This window comes from Cornus florida, unplaced genomic scaffold, assembly GCF_030987335.1.
Source record: "Cornus florida cultivar Cherokee Brave unplaced genomic scaffold, ASM3098733v1 CherokeeBrave_3.0.0_Hap2_Chr10, whole genome shotgun sequence".
Taxonomy (NCBI): Eukaryota; Viridiplantae; Streptophyta; class Magnoliopsida; order Cornales; family Cornaceae; genus Cornus; species Cornus florida.
Window position 1 is genome coordinate 56,049,728 of NW_026775580.1, and position 21,057 is coordinate 56,070,784.

Sequence of the window (21,057 nt, forward strand, 5' to 3'; positions counted from 1 at the left end):
TGATTGGGAAGTCACATTATGCTTGAATTTAGAGCAGATGATGTTCTTTGGTATTGGAACAAATTTGTACTTTGTGAACTGCATAGTTTTGAGTTTTATAAGCCTACAATGAGAGGAATTGGTTCTTGTTTAGGCTTTGCAGTAATATGTTGGGACATAGCATCAGATCATTAAATAACCAAAGTTTAAACACCGTTAATATCCATTAATTATATGAATATCCCTAGACTTTAGTAGTTCCAATAAATTCTAGATTTCAATGTGCAAATATATGGACAGAAATGCCATTATGGCCAAAAATATGCAAAAATAATCGAAAACATTAATTACATGAAACACCACTTAAAAAGAATCGTTGTGTGAGAGCATATATACATCAAGGAGATTTAATTGAATGAGTATATTGTTATGTACCATTCCATCAATCTGGAAAAAACAAAGGGTTTGCTTAGTTTGTAACTCTGAAAACAGTTATTAGAAAATAGAGAATAGTTTTCAGAGAATAATAAAAGACTGTTTTCTGAAAACAAGTATTTTTATAATTGAGTTTTCATAAAACAGTTTTTAGAAAATTCAACCAAACTGAGTTTTTTGTACAATTTTGTATTCTCATGAAATTGTTTCCATTGTAAAAATCAAACATGCCCAAATATTGTCCGCTTTGGTTTCCCTTGCTAAGTGATTCCGTTCAGCATTCAAAAAATTTCATCCGTCACAAAAAGACTGAAATGCACCTGGTAGCCTTTGTAATACAATATCACCTTTTGAACCAAAACTTGAAACCCTAATTGGCCTGTAATGGGTACCGTCAACACAATGTACCTTCCTTGGACAATTTGAAAAGAGTAGTAATGTAATTGATTATTCAAACATGGAAGCATAGTCAAAGCATTAACAAGAAAATAAAGAAATCAAGTGGAAATTTACATGGAAATGCTACTGAGGTTCCTTTTGGAGTCACAAAGAGTGTTTTAATGTGTAAAGATTGACTCTTTGAATGAAAATACCTTAATCAAGATACCTTTTGAGTCACTAGAGCGTTTTAATGCATGAAGATTGAAGATCCATCACCATATGTAGCAATTTTGTCTGATTTTTAAAACGGTTTGGTGTGAAATTTGTGTTGCGAAAATTAAACAGAAAATTAAACAGAGAAGCAGATCAAACTCCTATGCACACAAATGTGCTTCTCTTTTCAAACACGGACGTAACTCCAAGCCAGAATCACGCAGTTTCTCATATAGATAAATGATAAACATCAACATTAAATGACGCATTGTTCATTTTACAAATCAATCATCCAATCAATGACAACACCATCACCATTTACAATTGCAGAAACCAGTAAAACATACTACTTCTGTACATATTTTGGTTCCGCAATTGAAATTAAACAAGAGGTGAGTCAATTTCAACAATCCAGCCCCTCTTGTCCTCAATGTGACCTGTTTGGATATCTACAAGTGTTGAGTACAGTTCTTTGCTCATCATTCGAGTGCCCATTTTATATTCAACCCTGTGCACATAATACCTAGATGGTTAGAGAATACAGAGGAAAGAAACAATCATGAGAGCTCTATAATGCACAAGGTGGAAGTTTTCCTTAGATATTATAAGACACTCAACTTTGTGTTGATCAAAATCTAATGAACCATACTAATTGCAGCTAATTCCTAAAATTTTCCAATTGATTCTTGATCATCTTCCAATAGTTCAAACAATAACTAGCCATAGCTTTACTAATATAAACTACGCTGATTCAAAACAATAGTGCAACAACTTTGCAAGTTTTGAACCTGCACGGACGCCAGTGGATAAGGGATCTCCTGGGGTGAACCGTAAACTCAGGCGTTCTGGGTTCAATTCTCACAAGGCACAAAAACACACGAGCTTAAATGACGTGTGATTTGCTGGTGATTGCACATATCCGGAGTTTACAAACCATTCAAGAGTCCAAAATGACGAGTGGTGGGTTGATTGCATTCTTGGATGATTTGCACACTCCGGAGTGCTGGTGGATTGCACATATCCGGAGTTGGCAAACCATACGAGAGTCCAAAGTGACTAACAGTGGGTTAATTAATATATATATATATATATATATATATATATATATATATAATAAATTAAAATTAAAAAAAAAAAAAATCTTCAAGTTTTGGACTGTTTAACATTGCCCAAAATAGCTAGTCAATAGTTTTTGTTTTTCAAGAAAAAGTGCAATGAGTGAGAGTACTTGCCTTCTGTTCTGATATGTAATACTACCAACAGGAGCAACACCAACAGCAGTTCCTGTACAGAAAACTTCATCTGCATCCATCAATTCCTCCACTGGAATACAACATTCCTCAACCTGTTTGGGAACACAAGAAACTAATTTAATAAACTAATTTAATCCTAATGAATATTTTAAATATATTTTTAGGAAAAAGCTTAAGTAGAAAGGTAAATTGGTAATTATAGAACTGACATGTATATAGCATGCAAAAAGCATTTTATTTCTTATTATCAGTCACTTAAGAATAAGCAAATACCATTCTAAAATCCTTCATTACCTAGTTTTTATATTTTCAACCTCAAAATAAGAAATAAAGAAGACTATATAAAATAACAGTTGCTAGTTCACACATAAGAATGACTTGTATTATGTCAAAATGGTGCATGATTTCTGATTTCAACAAATAATTATGAGATTTGGCTAATGTAGCTTTTCTGTTTGCAAGATAAACTACCTGGTACCCTAGATCACGGGCAACGTCGATGATGGTTTTTCGAGTGACTCCTTCAAGAATAGTTCCATTGGTTGCCGGAGTTGAAATAATATTACCCTGTAAAACATGAATTGTTACATAAATGAGACTACATTCCACTTCTGATAATTCTATGAAATACCATCAAAAGGAAGGAAAAAAAAAAAAAAATAAACTTAAATATTTCAATAGAAAATTCTATGGTTCAGTTTCTGAGAATTGTTTTTTTAAAACTCAATTATAAAACGGTCTTTTATAGTTCTCTTAAAACAGTTTTTTGTTTTTTGAATTCTTGAGAAATGTTTTCAAAGTAATAAACCAAGCAATCATTTTCACATTTTGTTATGATTGTTGTATGTATATCTTTTTCTTTTCTTTCGAATTTTCATAAACCGAATCTGAGAATCAAGGTATTAGGATAATATATATGAAATTAAATTAATTTGATTGACGACAGAAGATCTAAGCTGAACAATACCTTCACCACAAAAATGTTACAAGAACTGGCCTCCTCGAGGTTCTTTTTATTCAATGCATCAAGGTACAAGACATCAGAGAATCCTCTGCTCCTTGCCCTAGTTAATGCCTTCAAAGCCTACACAAAAGAAAAGCTTCAAGGTGTTGATGAAATTATTAATCGAGTTACATCTTCTAAACCTAAACAAGAGAAGGTCAAGGACTCGTTTACCGGGGCATAATTGGCAATGGTTTTGACACCTCCAGCTCCACCACGAGAAGCGCGATGGAATTCATCCTCCACGTATAAATTCAACGGTGCCAAACCTTCCTGTAGACAGTAAAATCAGTACTGTGTAAACCATTCTTTTGTTTGAATCAAACCCTACCCTAAATTACAATATCTAAGTAAAAAAATTGACCTTGAAGTAGTTGCCAACAGGGGACGCATATACAAGAAATGTGTATTCAGGTGCCGGAGCCAAACCCAATATAGGACCACTTCCCATTAGCAGAGGCCTAATGTAGAGAGACCCTTTGCCTGGTGGAGGAATCTGCTCTGATTTAAAAAACACAAAGTTACTAAACATAAACATATACATATATATTTATGTATGTATTGCATGAGACTTTGCATATTGTTCAAAAGTGAAAGAAAAGTATTACCCAACGCTTGTTAGCAATGGCGGTTTGCTTGACAGCATCGACAAATTGCTGGATAGAGGGTGATGGCATGCACATTCTTTCGGCACCAATTTGCATACGGATGGCATTCTGATCCGGCCGGAAGAGGAAGAGGCCTCCATCATCTCTCCTATATGCTTTTGTACCTTCAAACAGTCCCTATTTGGATTTTGAAACCAACAACATAAAGAAGAGGTGCTAAAGTTATTTCGAATTCCTTGTTCTTATGCTTGATGTTTTGATATTTATTGTTAAATATCTATAGTTGTCAACATTTTTTACTCAAATAATTCGAATTTTTTTATAAAGTTCCCAATTTCCGCAAAAGAGACATAGACTTGGATAATTTTCAAGTAAATTTTGACAGTAATTAAGCAAGTAACAATTGCAGTTTCGAAATGGGAAAAAAAAAGAAAAAGAAAAACTGCGGCTGACCTGCCCATAGTTTAAGACTCCGGCAGAAGGGCTCAACTCGATGTTTCCATAGCGGCTAACTTGGCCTTGTTCGAATATCTGGTCATCAGAACATTTCATGGTGTACATGTAATCAGTTGGCATCAGACCAAATCCGAGGTTACTCCAATCAATATCAGCGTACTCGTTGTCACTGGCATTACTACTCATCAAAACAAAAGCAGAAAGTGAAAACGAAAACAACGTTAGAGGGAAGATTAAGGCATACTTCAATAATTACAAAGAATGGCTAGAAAACTGTCATATACATCTGGACATGCAGTTTCACATAACAAATGAAAGTAATTCTAGCGAACAGAGTATTGCAGGGGAATTTTTAATAAAACGAATTGGTTCAAAGTTCAAATTTATATTTTGTTGAATGACATTAAACAATATCTTATTTGGATAGCAAGTTGAAAATGATATAAAAGAAAAGATTAACAACCCTAAGCAATTCAAAACGAGATAGAATGAAATTATAAACTGTTCAAGCAAATGGCGTGGCATTGCCATAACATTGTCTGGAATTGGAATTCTTCGGTTTTTGCAGTTACCTGTAAGGAGATGTTTCACACACTTGTTGTAGAGAAGATGCAGCTTGAGATGTGAAAAATTGGTAAGCTCCAAGCTGCAAATTGACATAAAAATAGTCAATTCACTAACAAAAGCAATAGAAATTGATCATTATATTTGAACTAATGGGAACATAATTCCACTTGGTAATCAAAATATAATGAAACATGAATAGATATACTGACGTCCTGTAATTTTCTTATTGGGACTTTTTCACTAGTTTTAAACTATACAATAGTTAAAGACTCCCAATTGTTGCAACAGTTATTAGTGCCGTTTTCACTACTTTAAATTCTAATTGCTAGCTTTTTGTCACGGGTCAGGTGTTTCACAGTCCGACTCAAAAGTTTAAATTATTAAGTAGTGTTAATATCTAACCTTATATGCCCAAGACCCTCCCCCATCGGGATCTAATGTGGGACAAGAATCCATGACATTCTCCCCACCCAAACCCACAACATCTTTGTGGTGGTTGGCCCACCTTGCCTACCCGTCCACCTAATGATGGAGGACTCGGTACCTAACTTGGACACCTCTGTATGGGCGCTTGGCGCGATATCGGATCAAAAATTGAACCTGCTCTGATACCACTTGTCATGGGTTGGGTATTTCGCGATCCGACCCAAAAGCTTAAGTTTTGGTTTAGCGGGCAAGTGTTCATCCGTTACATTTGGTATCAAAGTTAGACGCAATTCTTGATCTGGTGTCACGCTAACAGCTTAGCCCGGAGGTATTTGGGTTGTTGTCTCGGATAGGCAAGGTGGTCCAACTGCAACAAGAGCGTTGTGAGTTTGGGTGGAAGAGACTGTTAGAGGTGTCCCATATCGAATTCGAATGAAAAGTGAAATTAGTATTAATGATTGGTATGCAATATTATTCAATGGCTTGAGTTTTTGTGTCTGCGGCCAAATGCCCACCCGTTATTAGAATCATTACTAAACCAACCAAAATCCAGATTTAACCATCCAAATATAAAATGAAGCTTCATGATTCTTTTTATCCCACACCAAAAAAACAAACAAACGAACTAGATACCAAGTTTGTCCACCAAGCAAGGACTACCATCTAAATCTTGGACCTTTAAACTACCCTGTTACCATAATGGCATGAACTAATACAAAATTTCATTCACACTCTTCTGTAAATCAACTTGTTCAGTTTTATTTTGTCCATGTTGCATTAAAATTCTTTGCTCTTCCACAAATTCACATAGATTTTTATATGATGAGCCCTCAGAGAAAAGCATGGAAAATTTGCACATCTAGAAAAGAAAAACTTGAAACCATTCATATTTGATCAAAAACATAATCAAATGAAGTACTGCAACATACAACAAATGAGTAAACACAACTGGGTTGGTCATATATTTTTCATATAATTAATAAAATCTGATCAAATACTAAAAAGTTGAAGACCAACCTTTTTTACAGAACATATACTTGAAGATTGGATCAAATTGCCAAGGCTGCAGACACTCCTCTGAATCATTGTTGCTCTTATTGGAATCTTGAGACAAACCAGACTGTGATAATTACCACCAAATTTCAAATTGGCTAAAAGAAAACAAAATATTACAAATGATTTCAGAACTTATTGAAGATAAAACTATAAATGTATAGATAGATACATGTTATTGAAGTACAGTATGTATATAGGCACGGTCAGAGAAGAAAATGCCAAGAAAGATGGAAACATTATTGAACATCAAAACAGGGGACCATGCCAACAAGGTGGCAATCACATCAGATAGACACTTACGAAAGTAGAGATAGGATTCACATATTTTTATTTTTATTTTTTCGAGGATAGGACTGATAAGACCAACGCCCATACATATTACACGTCAGCTAGATTCAGAGCCATTGGAAGAGAGATACTTAAAATAACTAGGTGGTGCATGCTTGCTGGACATGAGGTTGGCAAATGTCATCAATAAAGGACCTACCTAACAAGATTTGCCTACTTTGAATCACAAATTCATAAATAGTATTAATTATAAATTTAGAAAAATAATAATTTCTTTTAGAATAAATTAAATCACTCTAATTTTTTTATTTATCACTTTTTAATTTTTTTTATTATATTTTATATGTATATTTATAATTGGACCACATCAAATGAGTGGAGATACCCTACATGGGTAGAAGTCTTGTCTTTCAATAAATATAAAATTAATTATGAAATGAATAATTTAATAAAGGACAAGACTTGTCTGGATGTAATCCAATCACAAATATCATTACAAAATCTATAAATTGATATAAGATAATTGAATTTATTTCAAAAAAAATTATTAGCCTTATTTATTAGTTTCTTGATTTTATAATTACGGATTATTTTGTTCATTTGTGATTGGACAATAAATGACCTATTCATTTGTGATTTGTCCTTTAATAAATGGTAAGTACGGGGATGCAATTTAAAATACGAAAAATATGAAAAAGAATGTCAGTACAAAACAACTCAACAAAAGTATTTACCAAAATGAAATCATACAAAAATGGTCCAAAATACCCCTCGATCTTTGTTAAGTCTATTACAAAAATGCCCCTCTTACTCCCATAAAAAATTACAAAACTAACCTTTAATAATCTAACAAAAAAGTCTCATTTTCAGTAATGGAATCCATTTCTCATCTTTTCGTCTCTTTCATCTTGGTTGCTCATGCTAGGGCAAGCAAACAAGAGCTAAAGAACACATTCTTCCATCATAATTTCTGGCCAAACGTTGGATTCAAACACAATAGAATCCATTAAAGGCTCATTTGCAGACACTGTTTCCTTCTTTCTCATCTCTGTGGCTTATGCTAGGGTAAGACAACATAGTCGGCGAACAACACAGTCCGACCGTTCCGACGAAAGGCCCATTTCAAACACAATCGAAGCCATATCTCTCTTTCAATGTTACACTTAGTTTATTTTTCATAGCAATAAAAAATTTCATGCTTCATTATCATGGACCTTTGGTTTGTTGTGTTTCTTTTGCTATGCCAGGAGCCCATTGCACTAGAGCATTAAGTGTAAAGCATTTTCTGAATAATATAAAACTTTACTTTGTAATATAAAATCTTTATTGAATAATGTAAAACTTGCACTTAAGAAACCTAAAAAATTCGCTGCACTTCTGTAAAACTTTTATTGAATAATGTAAAATATTTACTGTCTAATATAAAACCTTTACAATAATGTAAAACTTGAAATCCCAAAATGACTTCGCCACAAATTTGAAGCTTCTTCATCGAATGCGTCAATGGCGAGAGGGAGAGAGAGACAGTGACACTAGCATAGCTTTGAACAACAAAAGTGGGTCTGTTCTTTGGTGCCGGAGTGAGTCGTCGGTGACTTAGTCGTCGTAGATCTGAAGCTTAATGGCAAGAATGAGAGACAGAGAGTGTGTGCTTATCTAAACCTTTTTTTTGCGGTAGTTTGATGCTGTATAAGTGTTTGTAGGGAGGCGTTTGATGACGCATAAATGGGTTGAGTGGGTTAGATTTTACCGTGAGTAATTTTGACTTTTTGATTTCTGATAATTTTTTAGTTATGTATGTTTTTGTTTATTGTTTTTTTTTGGTTAATTCAAGGGTAATTCGGTAAAGTCAAATAAAGTGCGTGATGGGTAATTATGTCCTAAATGTATGGGTAATTGTCATATACGAAATTACTTTGCATAAGTTATGATATTTGTAATTACTTTTTCTTAAAATACTTTGTACTAGCATTCTTTTTTGTATTTATGTACTTTAAATTGTGTCATCACTACTTACCAATTAATTAAAATATTCCTTTATGAAATGAATACCTAAAAATTTAGTCTAATGATATTTTATTGCTTGTCAAAATAATAGGAGTATTAACTAACAAGGTTGGCTTAAGGGAATAAGAACTTGGCCATAATGTCTCATGTATTAGTTCTAAGATTCAAAATTAATCCTATCGATCATATATAATAGGTGACAATTAAAAAATAAAGATAAAATAATTTTGAAAGTTTAAAAACTTTTTTTTTTTTGTTTGTATATGAAATATAAACATGCATGCTTGCTAGACACCAGGTTGAAAAAATTAAAATAAATATAAACCTAAGTATGAAATAAATGAAAATTAATCATACATAATTAAAAAATAGAAAAATAAAATAAAAATCAGAAAGCTAAAAAAATTTATTTTATCTATATGTAAAATAAATTATACATATAAAATAAATATATTTATATGTGATTTTATGATCGATTATTATTATGCTTGTTTACAATAATAACTAGAGTTCTGTAGTGAATAAATTAAGGGTAAAGTAAAGAAAACAAAACAAATAAATAAATAAAAACTCTACAATATAAGAAGGCGCAAGAAACACCTCCATTTTTTATAAAGTGTATATAAATATCTATATTTTGAAAATTTGTAGCAAATTGCTCCTGGTTGTAAATTTTGACCAAATTTTATAAAAAAACTCCCAAAATACTCATAAGGGCATTTTAGGTACTTCAACCTTCAATTTTTTTTATAAAAACCCCAAACATCCCAAAACGTACCCAAATTTATATATATATATATAAACTCCTATTTTTTGAAATCAATGTTTTTAAATTTTATTTTGTCTCAAGACATTTTAAGCATTTTAGTCTTCGAATTGAAAAATTATCCTTATTTGTTCAATTTAAAAAATGTAAGAGATATATATATATTGCACATTCTTTATACGACTGGGAGTTTTTATTTTTATTCATAAATTAATAAAGAATAAAATTGGATTAGGTCTAAAATTCGACTCTCTCTTGAAGGGATTCCTGATTACAAAATAGCAAAAAAAAAAAATAATTTACACTGACATTTTTTTTATTATTTACACGAGGCAACTGTATTAGGCTAAAATTACACCATGAGATTATCATTATAGCCTTATTAAATATATAGCAGTACTATGCATTTAGGCAGCTGAAAAGCAGAAAGTGACAAACCCTTTTTTTTTTTTTTTAAAAAAAAAAAAATTTCTTAGACAGGAATGACATTTATTTATTTATTAAACTTATCTTTTTCGGGAACAGGAGTTGGGATGGTAGCGCATATCTATGGCACCAGCCTTATCTATCTTTACTTTACCCGAAATTAAAAATTAATTTTTTTTGACAAGAAGATTTTTATAAGTTAGAGATTAGAGACTAGAGTACGTATATGAAAATGTTTATAACAAAATAAACGTGGCCTTTATTTTCCAAAGTTATCTTTCAATAGTGCAGAAAACTAATGTGACGTGTGTTGTGTTAGAAAGCCTCCCTCCGTTTGTGCAGAAGGAATTTATTAGTGAAAATAACTTATTTTAAAAAGATTGCTATAAAAAAATTAAAAATAAAAAAACTCTTTATTCTATTTGTTATAGCGCTTTGAAACTCATACGTTAGATGGAGTGAATCCCATAAATTTTTCCTCCAAATATTTTAGCCATTTCTTCAAAGTTCCATGCTGGATAATCTTGTCATCCACTTGATGGGGAAAAACAAAATATATCTTGTCATACATGTCTACATCTGTCAAAATTTTCCAGCAATAATGGAATATATTTACAATCCAAAAATGTCCCAGATTCCTTCCCCATTCGAAAGGCTTTGAAAGCTACAATTCCTTTTTTGTCTTGGCTTGCTCTAACCAATGAAATAATTTATTTTCCTCCAAGTTTTTCCCATTATGTCTCCTCCTAATAAAAGCTCCAAATGTAATGAATTATTGTTCTTTCAATATCATATGTTCTTATCAGCTATATTTTTTTGATGTCTAAAGCACATCGGGGTCTATTTATGACAGTGAGGAGTTCTCCTATTACAAGTAACAGGAGGGGATATCTCAATACAAAGTATAATGAATCTGGACAAGTAATAGGAAGCGACGCAATATAATGGACCTTTGAAAAAAAAGGAAAACACCCACACATTAAGGCAAAGGACTCTCCTACTTGATCACAATATTTCAATGGTTAGTCTTGTTCTTCTCCTTCCTGTCAAGGCTCTTATAATAATCACATTTGTTTCCGAGTAGGTTAGGTGAACCAATCCCAACCCCAAACTGGCTGAAAGTACAAATAATTTTTCCCTAATTGTAGAGAGAGAAACTTTACACTCCCAATGATTTTTTCTAACCCCTTTTCCCTCTTAATCCCCCTTTATTTATAGACGATTATAACCTCCACTGAGCTGGACCTATCTTGTTCTCTTTTGGCTGGACTCGACTTCCCTCATTATAACATGGGCTTTTGAAATGACTTTATGGACCTGGGCCCATCCGGTGCGAACTTGCTCCATCCCATTTGTTCACACCCGACCCGTCCTATGCAATGTGGATCACACCAAATCCGGGTCATTTTGGTGTCCTCATCTGCCCCCAATAATCTCTTTCCTCATTAATGAGGGTGAGATTATTGAAAGGACACGATCTTGGTCTGACGGCTTGGAGTAATGACTCGAGGAATCGAACGGCTGGCACAAGAACCCAAGTTTCGAGATCTGCAGCGCCACTTTTTGCCTTGACCTTTGGAGTTTCATGTCGCTTTTACTTCTCCTCTTTATAAATTCTGGTTTCTCAACCTTCACCCTTCCTCTTACTTCTCGCTTCTACTCTCTGTTGCTTTCCTGCACATTCCGGCATTCCTTCTTAATTTCTCCGGCGAGTTCTTCCGGCAAGTCCTTCCTTTTCGATTTTTAGCTACTGTGCCGTTGCTGAGTTCATCACAAACTTTCAAGGTTAGTTTTTTTTTTTGAAAACCTCTCCTTAAGAGACGCCTTTACTGCCTAGAACTCTTCCCCTTTTTCATGGCTTCCCCTAACCTGAATGCCATTCGATCCAAGAATTGTATCCCTCGCGACGTTTCTCTCAGAGTCTACCCAACAAACTTAGACGAGAGATCTGATGAGGGTCTTCTTCCTGGGGAAGTTTTATTCTCTGCCGTTCACTTGAACGTCATTAGGTTCCCCGTACACCCATTCTTTTGTTATGCTTTCAACAAATTGGGGCTCTGCCCCCTGCAAGTTAACCCAAACTTTCTTAGGGTAATTTCAGTCCTCCTGCTCTTGAATCGTGATAGGGGTCTCAATCTTGACATTATTGACCTTCTTCTCTGCTATCGGATTAACAAGATTTCACAAAACGACTTGTACTATCACTTCTTTCCTATTGACAAACGGTCAATTTGCACTGATAAAAGCTCATTTGAAAAAGGTTGGAGGCGGAATTTAATTGTGGTTGGTGGGAATTGGCGGACTCCGCTCGACCATTCCTTCCCTATCCCTTCTTCCTTTGGAGCATGTTCTGTCTCTGGCTACAAAAAGCTGAAAACACATCCTTCCGAATGCCACTGTGAAAGTTGTCTTCCCCGTTTTTGCACTTTTCTTTGTAGATGCCTTCAAATTCCCCATGATGAACTAGTTTATAGCGTCTGCAGGGCTAGGCTAGATACCTTGCAAGAAAGCGTGCTAAACGATGTCCCTTCAGCTACTGATTTGCTTACATCTGATAATCTTTCTGACATCTCTCTTTTAGGGTCTACAATGGAGAACATTCAGATCCCATCGTTCAGCAGGAGGATGCGTCTTGCTCCCACCCCTTCTAACGCTTCTGCCGTCATTCCATCACCTACACCTGCTTCCATATCATCTCTCCCTGCTGTCTTTGCCCCAGAGCAAGTTGTGGTTGCCCCAGCGGCGACTCAAGTCTCAACCCGTTCTGCTGATGCGCACTCCGAGCTCACCCATGCTGAGAACCCTGTTGTGGGCCATACTACTGAAGTCCGTCCTGCTGCCCCCGTCATTATGCCATCAAACATTTCGTCCGACACTTCTTTAGAGAGCACTCAGGATGCTGGAAATTCTGAGGACAATGGGGGGCCAGCTAATGTTGTTCTGTCGGAAAAGAGTTTGGGAAAAAGGCCAATGCCTGAGGGCGGTCATGATCAGAGTGATATCCCACCGACCCGAAGGATCAGGATGGCTTCCTTCAGGGTTACTGAACCATCGCCCCCTGCCCAGTTCTTCATTCCTGAAGGCGAGTCGGCCAGAACCTCTGGTCCAATTTCATCCGTTCTTCCATGGTGACCTTTGCTCAGCCGTGAAGATGGATCAACCATTGGCCCCACTGACTCAATATACAAGGACCCCCTCACCTCGTTTGCTTTCTACAAGGGTTTCTGGACCCCCAAAGACCTTGAAATCCAGAACAAGCTATCCTTTGGTGAGATGTTCCAACGGTTCCCGACCGCTGCTATAGAGGTGACTCTTCTTCTACTGAACTGTGTTCCTTTTCAGTTATGATTCCTTAGTAATTAGTTTGACCTGAATTTCTTTTTCTTCATGCAGACTCTGTTCGGGATGTTCACCTTTCAAAAAACAATTGAAACTCTGAACAAAAAACTTAAGTCCTTTTCTGTGGGACTCAAAAGGTCTGTTGAAGCAGAGACTCTTCTTGAGGCTAGAGTTGCTGAGCTGGAGTCTAAGCTTAGGGATTCAGAGAAGGGAGCTGCTGACCTAAAGGCAGAGAGAGACGGTCTGGCAAACGAGAGGGATTCCCTCAGAGCTGAACGGGATTCCCTGAAGATCGAACGGGATTCTCTTCATGATGAGGTTGACATCTTAAAAATTGAGAAGAGTGTAGCTCTGACAGAAAGGGACTCTCTCAAAGCCGAAAAGGGAGACCTTCAGCGCTCATTCATTGCTGAACGGTTATCGAATGCGAATTCCCAAGAAAAACTTCTAAACGAACGGTCTTCCCTGATGAACATGATCGGCAGAGTCGAAGGGGGTATGAGAGCTCTCCTTGCTCGCTTTACCAAGACCAGTGCCATCCGTTATGCTGAAGGGTACAGAGACGGTTTTGTTGACCGTTCCCCTCCTGAAGGTGAATCAAGTTCTTGTGCTGGTCCTGATGAACTAGATGCTTCTCTGGACATCCACCCCCCAAACAATTATCAAAATCCACCATGCGACCCAGCTGAGAACATTTTTATTGAATGCATAGAGGTCACATCTTCAGGAATTGTCCCACCCTTTCATCCCCTGAACATTCTTCCTCTTTCTACCATCGTGTCCTCTTCCTCTGTTGCTGCCGACAGACCTATGCCCGCTGAGGGGGTGATTCATCTCGACTCCCCTTCTAAGGATGATGGGGCAGGTGAGGAGATCTCGATGGTCCAGAGGAAGATGGTGGCGAGAATGATAAGTCATAGCCTGGAGAAGATCAGAACTGACACCCAATAACAGTTTTTTTTTTTTTTTTTTTTTTTTTTTTTTTTTTTTTTTTTTTTTTTTTTTATGTATGGTACTACGTACCTTGAGGCCTTTTTGGTTATGAATGACAATGTTTTTGCTCAACATCACTTTCCTCCTTTGAGTTTTCTATTTTCAGCTTTGCAGTGTATTTTCACAAGTGCTTAACGTTCGGCCATGTCAACATTCTGTCATTTTCTTACTCATTTGTGAGCAAGTGTTTGGCGTTCGGCTTGAAGGGCCAGATGCCACTAACTTGCTGAATGCCTGGCGCTCGGCTTGAACGCCTCTTGCCACTTGGCTCTCTCTTTTTTTTTAAGCAAGTGTTTGGCGTTCGGCTTGAAATGCCAGTTGCCACTAACTTGCTGAATGCCTGGCGCTCGGCTTGAACGCCTCTTGCCACTTGGCTCTTTTTTTTTTTTTTTTTTTTTTAAGCAAGTGTTTGGCGTTCGGCTTGAAGTGCCAGCTGCCACTAACTTGCTGAATGCCTGGTGCTCGGCTTGAACGCCTCTTGCCACTTGGCTCTCTTTTTTTTTTTTTTAAGCAAGTGTTTGGCGTTCAGCTTGAAGTGCCAGCTGTCACTAACTTGTTGAATGCCTGGCGCTTGGCTTGAACGCCTCTTGCCACTTGGCTCTTTTTTTTTTTAAGTAAGTGTTTGGCGTTCGGCTTGAAGTGCCAGCTGCCACTAACTTGCTGAATGCCTGGCGCTCGGCTTGAACGCCTCTTGCCATTTGGCTCTTTTTTTTTTTTTTTTTTTTTTTTTAAGCAAGTGTTTGGCGTTCGGCTTGAAGTGCCAGCTGCCACTAACTTGCTGGATGCCTGGCGCTCGGCTTGAACGCCTCTTGCCACTTGGCTTTTTTTTTTTTTTTAAGCAAGTGTTTGGCGTTCGGCTTGAAGTGCCAGCTGCCACTAACTTGCTGAACGGGAAGAGTGTAAATTTTTATCAAAGAAGAGACTTTTTATAAAGCATGAAAATTTTGTACACTTGCAAGCATGCAGTTTAGAATGTACAATATGCTTGAAATTAAACTCTACTTTTACTAGTAGTACCTTTTCAAAGACGTAGCATTCCATGGCTTATTGACTACCCTTCCTGTCATAGTTTCTAGGACGTATGCCCCCTTCCCTATGACTTCTGCTATTCTGTACGGACCTTCCCATGGGGAGAACATCTTTTTGACTATTCCCACCTTCCTTTTCAGAACCAGATCGCCAAGAGCGAAACCTCTGTGCCTCACCTTTTTGTTATGGCTATTCACAAGCGTCTGTTGATAAGAGGCAAGCCTTACTGCAGCCGCATCCCTTTTTTCTTCCAACAAATCAAGATTGAACCTCAGCATTCTATCATTCTGCTCTTGATCCCACGCCAAGCTCCTTACAGTTGGTACCAAATGCTCGACTGGTATCACCGCCTCGGTGCCATAGGCCATAGCGAATGGGCTCTCTCCAGTTGGCCGTCTTGGGGTTGTTCTGTAAGCCCACAAGACGTTCGGTAGCTCATCTAACCATTTGCCTTTTTCATTCTCCAGCTTTTTCTTGATACAAGCAAATATTATCCTGTTTGTGATTTCGGCTTGACCATTAGCCTGGGGATGACTGACTGCTGCTAACTTCTGATTGATTCCATATTCCTCCAGCAGTTTTTTCACTTGCTTGCTATCGAGGTTGGTTCCATTGTCCATCACGATTAACCTTGGTACGCCAAAACGACAGATAATATTATTCCAGATGAAGCGTCTTACTTGAGTTTGGGTGACACTAGGGTACGGCTCTGCTTCTACCCATTTGGTGAAGTAATCAGTAGCTAGCAGAACGTACTTATTCTGCGATCTTGCAGTCGGCAAAGGGCCAACCACGTCCATCCCCCACTGCGCGAAAGGCCATGGGGTGGCCATTACGTGCAGGTCTTCAGGTGGTTGATGTATCAATGACCTGAACCTCTGGCATTTATCGCATCTTCTAGAGAATTCTTCTGCATCTCGTGCCATGTTTGGCCAGAAGTACCCTTGTGTCATTGCTTTGTGTGCTAAAGATCTCCCTCCAGAGTGATTTCCGCATACTCCTTCATGAATGGTTCGCATAATCTGTCTAGCTTCTGTAGGGGTAGCACACTTCAAATATGGACCTGAGAAGGAACGTCTATATAACTGATCATGCACAATGGCATACTTTGCTGCGCTGGACCTAATTCTTCTTGCCTCGTCCTTACGCTCGGGGAGTGTACCACTACGTATGTAAGCCATGATTGGATCAATCCAGCTCGGCTCATATGGTATAACATTAACATGTTGAGTGCTCGGATTAGGCAGTTCTTCAAAAATGGAAGGTTGGATCAGTATGTCGACCGGGATGACCCTAGCTAAAGTATCTCCAGAACTGGATGCACTACAAGCCAAGCGGTCGGCATCTTCGTTATACTCTCTCGGCAATTGGATAAACCTGATCTGATCAAAGGCTTTCGCCTCACGCAGAACCGCAGTTCGGTATGCTTCTATGGTCTCATCCTTGGCCCCATAGTCCCCATTGACTTGTCGAATGACTAGTTGTGAATCACTATAAGCCATCAGATTCTTGATCTTCAGTTCTTTAGCCAACTTCAGCCCAGCTATCAACGCCTCGTATTCTGCCTCATTGTTGGTCGCGTTGAACTCTAGTCTTATCGCTTGGCTCAGTGTAGTTCCTTCTGGTGTTTGCAATTGAATTCCAATCCCGGCTCCCATTTGATTCGAGGAGCCGTCCACGAAAAGCTTCCACCAGGAACAATTATAATCCTCCACCGTATCTTCAGCATCACAGTCAAGTAGGAAATCCGCCACCGCTTGACCTTTGATTACCGTCCTAGGCTCGTACGCGATATCAAATGAACTCAATTCAATTGCCCACTTGGTCACTCTCCCTGACAGGTCCGGTTTGTGCAGGATCATTCTCAGAGGGAAAGTTGTTAAAACGACGATTGGATGAGATTCAAAATAATGTCTAAGCTTCCTTTTTGCGTTAACCAGCGACAAGATCATTCGTTCGGCCCCAGAGTACCTTCTCTCTGGTTCAGACATTGTCTTGCTAACATAAAACACCGGGAATTGCTTGCCCTCTTTGCAACGGATCAGAACGGCACTGGTTGCTATACTGGACACCCCGAGATATAGAAAGAGTTTCTCATTCGGTTCTGGAGTAGACAGAACTGGAGGATTACGCATGTACTCCTTCAGGCTGGTTAGCGCCTGCCGTTGCTCATCCCCCCAGGTTTGTCTTCCGTGCCCTCGAATTGTATCAAAGAAAGGTTTACAGCGGTCCGAAAGCTTAGAAATAAATCGGCTCAGTGCCTCTTTAATTGTCTTTGGCTCTGCATTCCTGATCAAGGCTTCTGCCTATGCTGGGCTGACCTCAATTCCTCTATGATTGACCACATGTCCCAGGAATTGACCGGAGCTTACACCGAATGAGCATTTGGCCGGATTAAGCTTCATCCCATACTGGAACAACACATCGAACACATCTTACAGGTGCGCTAAATGATCGCTCTTCTTCTTACTCTTGACCACCATATCATCAATGTAAGCCTCGACAGTGCTGCCCATTTGGCCCTTAAAAATCTTGCTGATCAGCCTCTGATAAATAGCTCCAGCGTTTTTTAATCCGAATGGCATGATTTTATAGCAATAAGTCCCTCGTTCAGTAACAAATGAAGTTTTCTCTTCATCAACTGGGTCCATAGGAATTTGGTTATAACCGGAATAAGCATCCAGGAAAGTTAACCGCTCATATCCTGTGGTGGCATCTACCATTTGATCAATCCTGGGCAATGGGAAACTATCCTTTGGGCAGGCTTTATTTAGGTTGGTGAAGTCGATGCACACTCTCCATTTCCCATTCTTCTTCTGCACCACAACAACGTTAGAGAGCCAGGCTGGGTACTGAATTTCTCTGATGAATCCGGCTTCAATCAGCCGATCAACCTCCTTAGCTATAATCTGATTTCGTTCTGGAGCAAATCTTCTCTGCTTCTGCTTCACTGGCTTTGCATTCGGATCCACATTGAGGGAATGGCAGGATACAGCAGGATTTATCCTTGGCATATCTGAATGGCTCCATGCGAATACATCCGCATTCCGAATCAGGAAATTAGTCAACTCTAGTCTCTCTTCTTCAGTGAGTCTGGTTCCCACCCTTGTTGTTTGGTCTGGTTTCTCATGATCAATCTTTACTTCATGAAGGGGTTCTGTGGTCAGAATTGGTGGCTCCTCCCCCCCATCCTTGCTGGGAGGAGGGTTCTGTAATTGCTATTTTGGGATGGCTGTACGGATGGGATTTTTCCCTTTTCTAGCAGATTTCAAAGTTACTGAATAACATTCTTTAGCCGCAACCTAGTCCCCGTGTATATCTATCACCTTGGTCCCATCCAGACCCAAACATCGCATCATTTGATGTAAGGTTGACGGAACGCCCTGAATTCTGTGAATCCATCCTCTGCCCATCAAGAGGTTGTATGATGGATGAATTTCCACTACCACAAAACTTTCAGTCAAAACCCGCTCAGCGGCTTGTACTGTCAATTCCACTATTCCAATGGGTTCCACTCGCTTCCCATTAAATCCGAGCAACGGATTTCCTGTGGGTTTGAGTTTTTCGGGTTCGATCTCTAGTCGGTCGAACGTTACCCTGGTTATGACATTCGCACTACTTCCTGGATCAATCAGGACTCTTCGAACCAGGCATTCTGCAATCGTCAGACTGACGACTAGTGGATCTTCATGAGGAATCTGAACGCGTAGCAGGTCCGTTTTATCAAACTTTATCGACGTGGACGTGTTCTGCTGGTGCAAAGCACGCACACTACCAATTCTTCTTTTCAGCTGGGCCTGGCGTAACCTCGTTCTGAGCAACTCCTCTGACTCCATCGTTTGTTCAGGCCGGCCATGAATTACGTTTATAATCCGGACGGGCTGAGAGTTGTGTTGGTTTGCCTCTGGTTCCGCTTGATTTGTTCAGTCGGGCGGTTATGCTCTTGCGCCGGACCCTGAACATAGCTTGCAAACTCCCCTTTTGCGATCAACATCTTTACCTGCCTCCTTAGGTTCCTGCATTCGTTAGTCTGATGCCCAAAATCACTATGGAAAACACAATGTTTAGTGTGATCCCTCTGTTCAAGAGGTTGCCTGATCGGCAGAGGAGGACGAAACTTATCTTTGTTCTCCTGGTATAGCCTTGCTAAGGTGACTCTAAGTAGAGTGACTGATTCCTCCTCCCTGGGCCTCTTCTCCGCCTTCCATGAGGGGTGACATTGCGGTTGAGCTTGTGTTTGCCGGATCTTGGCTTTGGACTTCTCTTCCGTCGAAATAATTGACGTCTTCCTTGAATTAGCTGCTTCTTCCTCCTTAAGGCGAACAAAATCATTAGCTCTCTCGTTCAGTTCGTCCATTGTCTTTGGCGTATTAACCACCAAGCTGGTGTGGAACGGCGTCCCCAGACTGCTGTTGACAGGTGACACTCCATTACCATGCTTTTAACGAGGTTGAACTGGGTGAGAAAAGCTTGGAGCCGCTCATCCTCATGCTGCTTCATTGTAAAAAGGCTCGATACATCCTTAGCCGGATGCTTATTCCTGTAATACTGGCTTATGAACTTATCGCATAAGTCCTGGAAACTGACGATTGAGCCTTGAGCCAGATTCTTGAACCAATTGAGAGCTGGTCCAGCCAAGCTCGTAGGGAAACACTTGCACATCAAAGGATCATTATTAGTATTCAAAGCCATTTTCAACTGAATATGGTATATGTGATCGACCGGATCGGTTGTTCCGTCAAAAACAATAAAGATCGGCATGGAAAACTTCTTCAGATTCGGTGCATTCAGAATTTCATCAGTGAACGGCAATGCGACCGTCCTTGCTGAGGAATGCAATGCTTCGTTTTCTCTTAAAAATCGTGACGGAAATCCTTGATCGGCAGATCTCCTTTCTGAGCTATGGTGATCAACTGTCGCTAATGAAGGTCGGTATGGCGGATCGAATGACCTATACTCCGCAAATTCACTCCGCCATGGTGACGCAATCTTATGTTCATATACCGGTGCTTCCTCCCTCATAATCCGTTTGTGATGCGGTTCCAGAAGAACAGATCCTTCTCGGTCCTCTACTCGGCCAACATTCGGAGGCAGATTACCGATTATACCTTCATCACGATGTGGACCACCACGATTGACATCTTCTGGATCACCTTGACGATCAGCTTCGAACGGTAAAGCTCCCTCTCCTTCAAGAGGCAGCCTCGAAATTGCAGGAGTCTCGCGATGCTCCATTCCAGCTCGTAGCTCTGCATTTTCTTTCCTTAAAGCATCGATCATGTTCATTAGCTCATCGAGCTTCGTCTGCTGGCCGTTCTCCAAAGAATTCGAGTTCGCCTCTCCGATCATCATTCCAGATCGGAGCAAAGTCATCAACTGCAGGCTTCTTGATCAAATCGGAGTTTCGCTAACGCGCGCACACCAGATCTGAACTTACACTTGCTGAATTCGGTCCACTACTGGCCGGATTCAGTAATCATAACAGATCACAACCGCGTAGTCCGCCGGATCAAGCACGGATCTGATCTGCTTGAATCGGACGCTAATTTTCTGAAATCAACCGGAACCTGGACTCGTCAAGACAGATCGTATTATTACCAATGTTGATTCAGCTTTCGCAAAGTAAGTGGCAATTGGCACTATGAGCGGAACGCCAAACACTTGCTAAAAAATAATGAGAAAGCCAAGTGGCAAGTGGCATTCTAGCCTAGCGCCAGACACTTAAGCAAAATAAGTGGCAACTGGCACCACGATCCAAACGCCAAACACTTATTAAAAGTGATGAAAAAGACAAGTGGTTGGTGTTATGAGCCGAAGGCCACACACTTGTGT

At 39.0% G+C, this 21,057-nt stretch overlaps 2 protein-coding genes and 1 long non-coding RNA gene across 3 annotated transcripts in view; 1 reads left to right on the forward strand and 2 right to left on the reverse strand.

The window, feature by feature from the left end:
- The window catches only part of LOC132279102 (uncharacterized), a 49,918-nt gene extending 35,705 nt beyond the window's left edge, over positions 1-14,213 (forward strand). Inside the window, exon 2 of the long non-coding RNA XR_009471219.1 lies at positions 14,158-14,213. This is a non-coding gene — a long non-coding RNA (uncharacterized LOC132279102). The remainder of the gene's footprint in view (positions 1-14,157) is intronic.
- LOC132278956 (branched-chain-amino-acid aminotransferase 2, chloroplastic) lies at positions 1,209-6,549 on the reverse strand. The gene is made up of 10 exons (XM_059780866.1): positions 6,339-6,549; positions 4,901-4,974; positions 4,326-4,506; positions 3,873-4,049; positions 3,629-3,760; positions 3,439-3,537; positions 3,229-3,345; positions 2,733-2,828; positions 2,241-2,353; positions 1,209-1,516 (listed from the first exon to the last, which is right to left on the reverse strand). Exons 1-10 carry the CDS (start codon positions 6,405-6,407, stop codon positions 1,390-1,392), a joined length of 1,185 nt encoding a protein of 394 aa, XP_059636849.1. The 5' UTR covers positions 6,408-6,549; the 3' UTR covers positions 1,209-1,389.
- A 990-nt stretch (positions 14,214-15,203) lies between the features above and the next one.
- On the reverse strand, positions 15,204-17,360 carry LOC132277650 (uncharacterized). The gene is made up of 2 exons (XM_059779488.1): positions 16,224-17,360; positions 15,204-16,103 (listed from the first exon to the last, which is right to left on the reverse strand). Exons 1-2 carry the CDS (start codon positions 17,358-17,360, stop codon positions 15,204-15,206), a joined length of 2,037 nt encoding a protein of 678 aa, XP_059635471.1.
- Between the last annotated feature and the right edge of the window lie 3,697 nt (positions 17,361-21,057).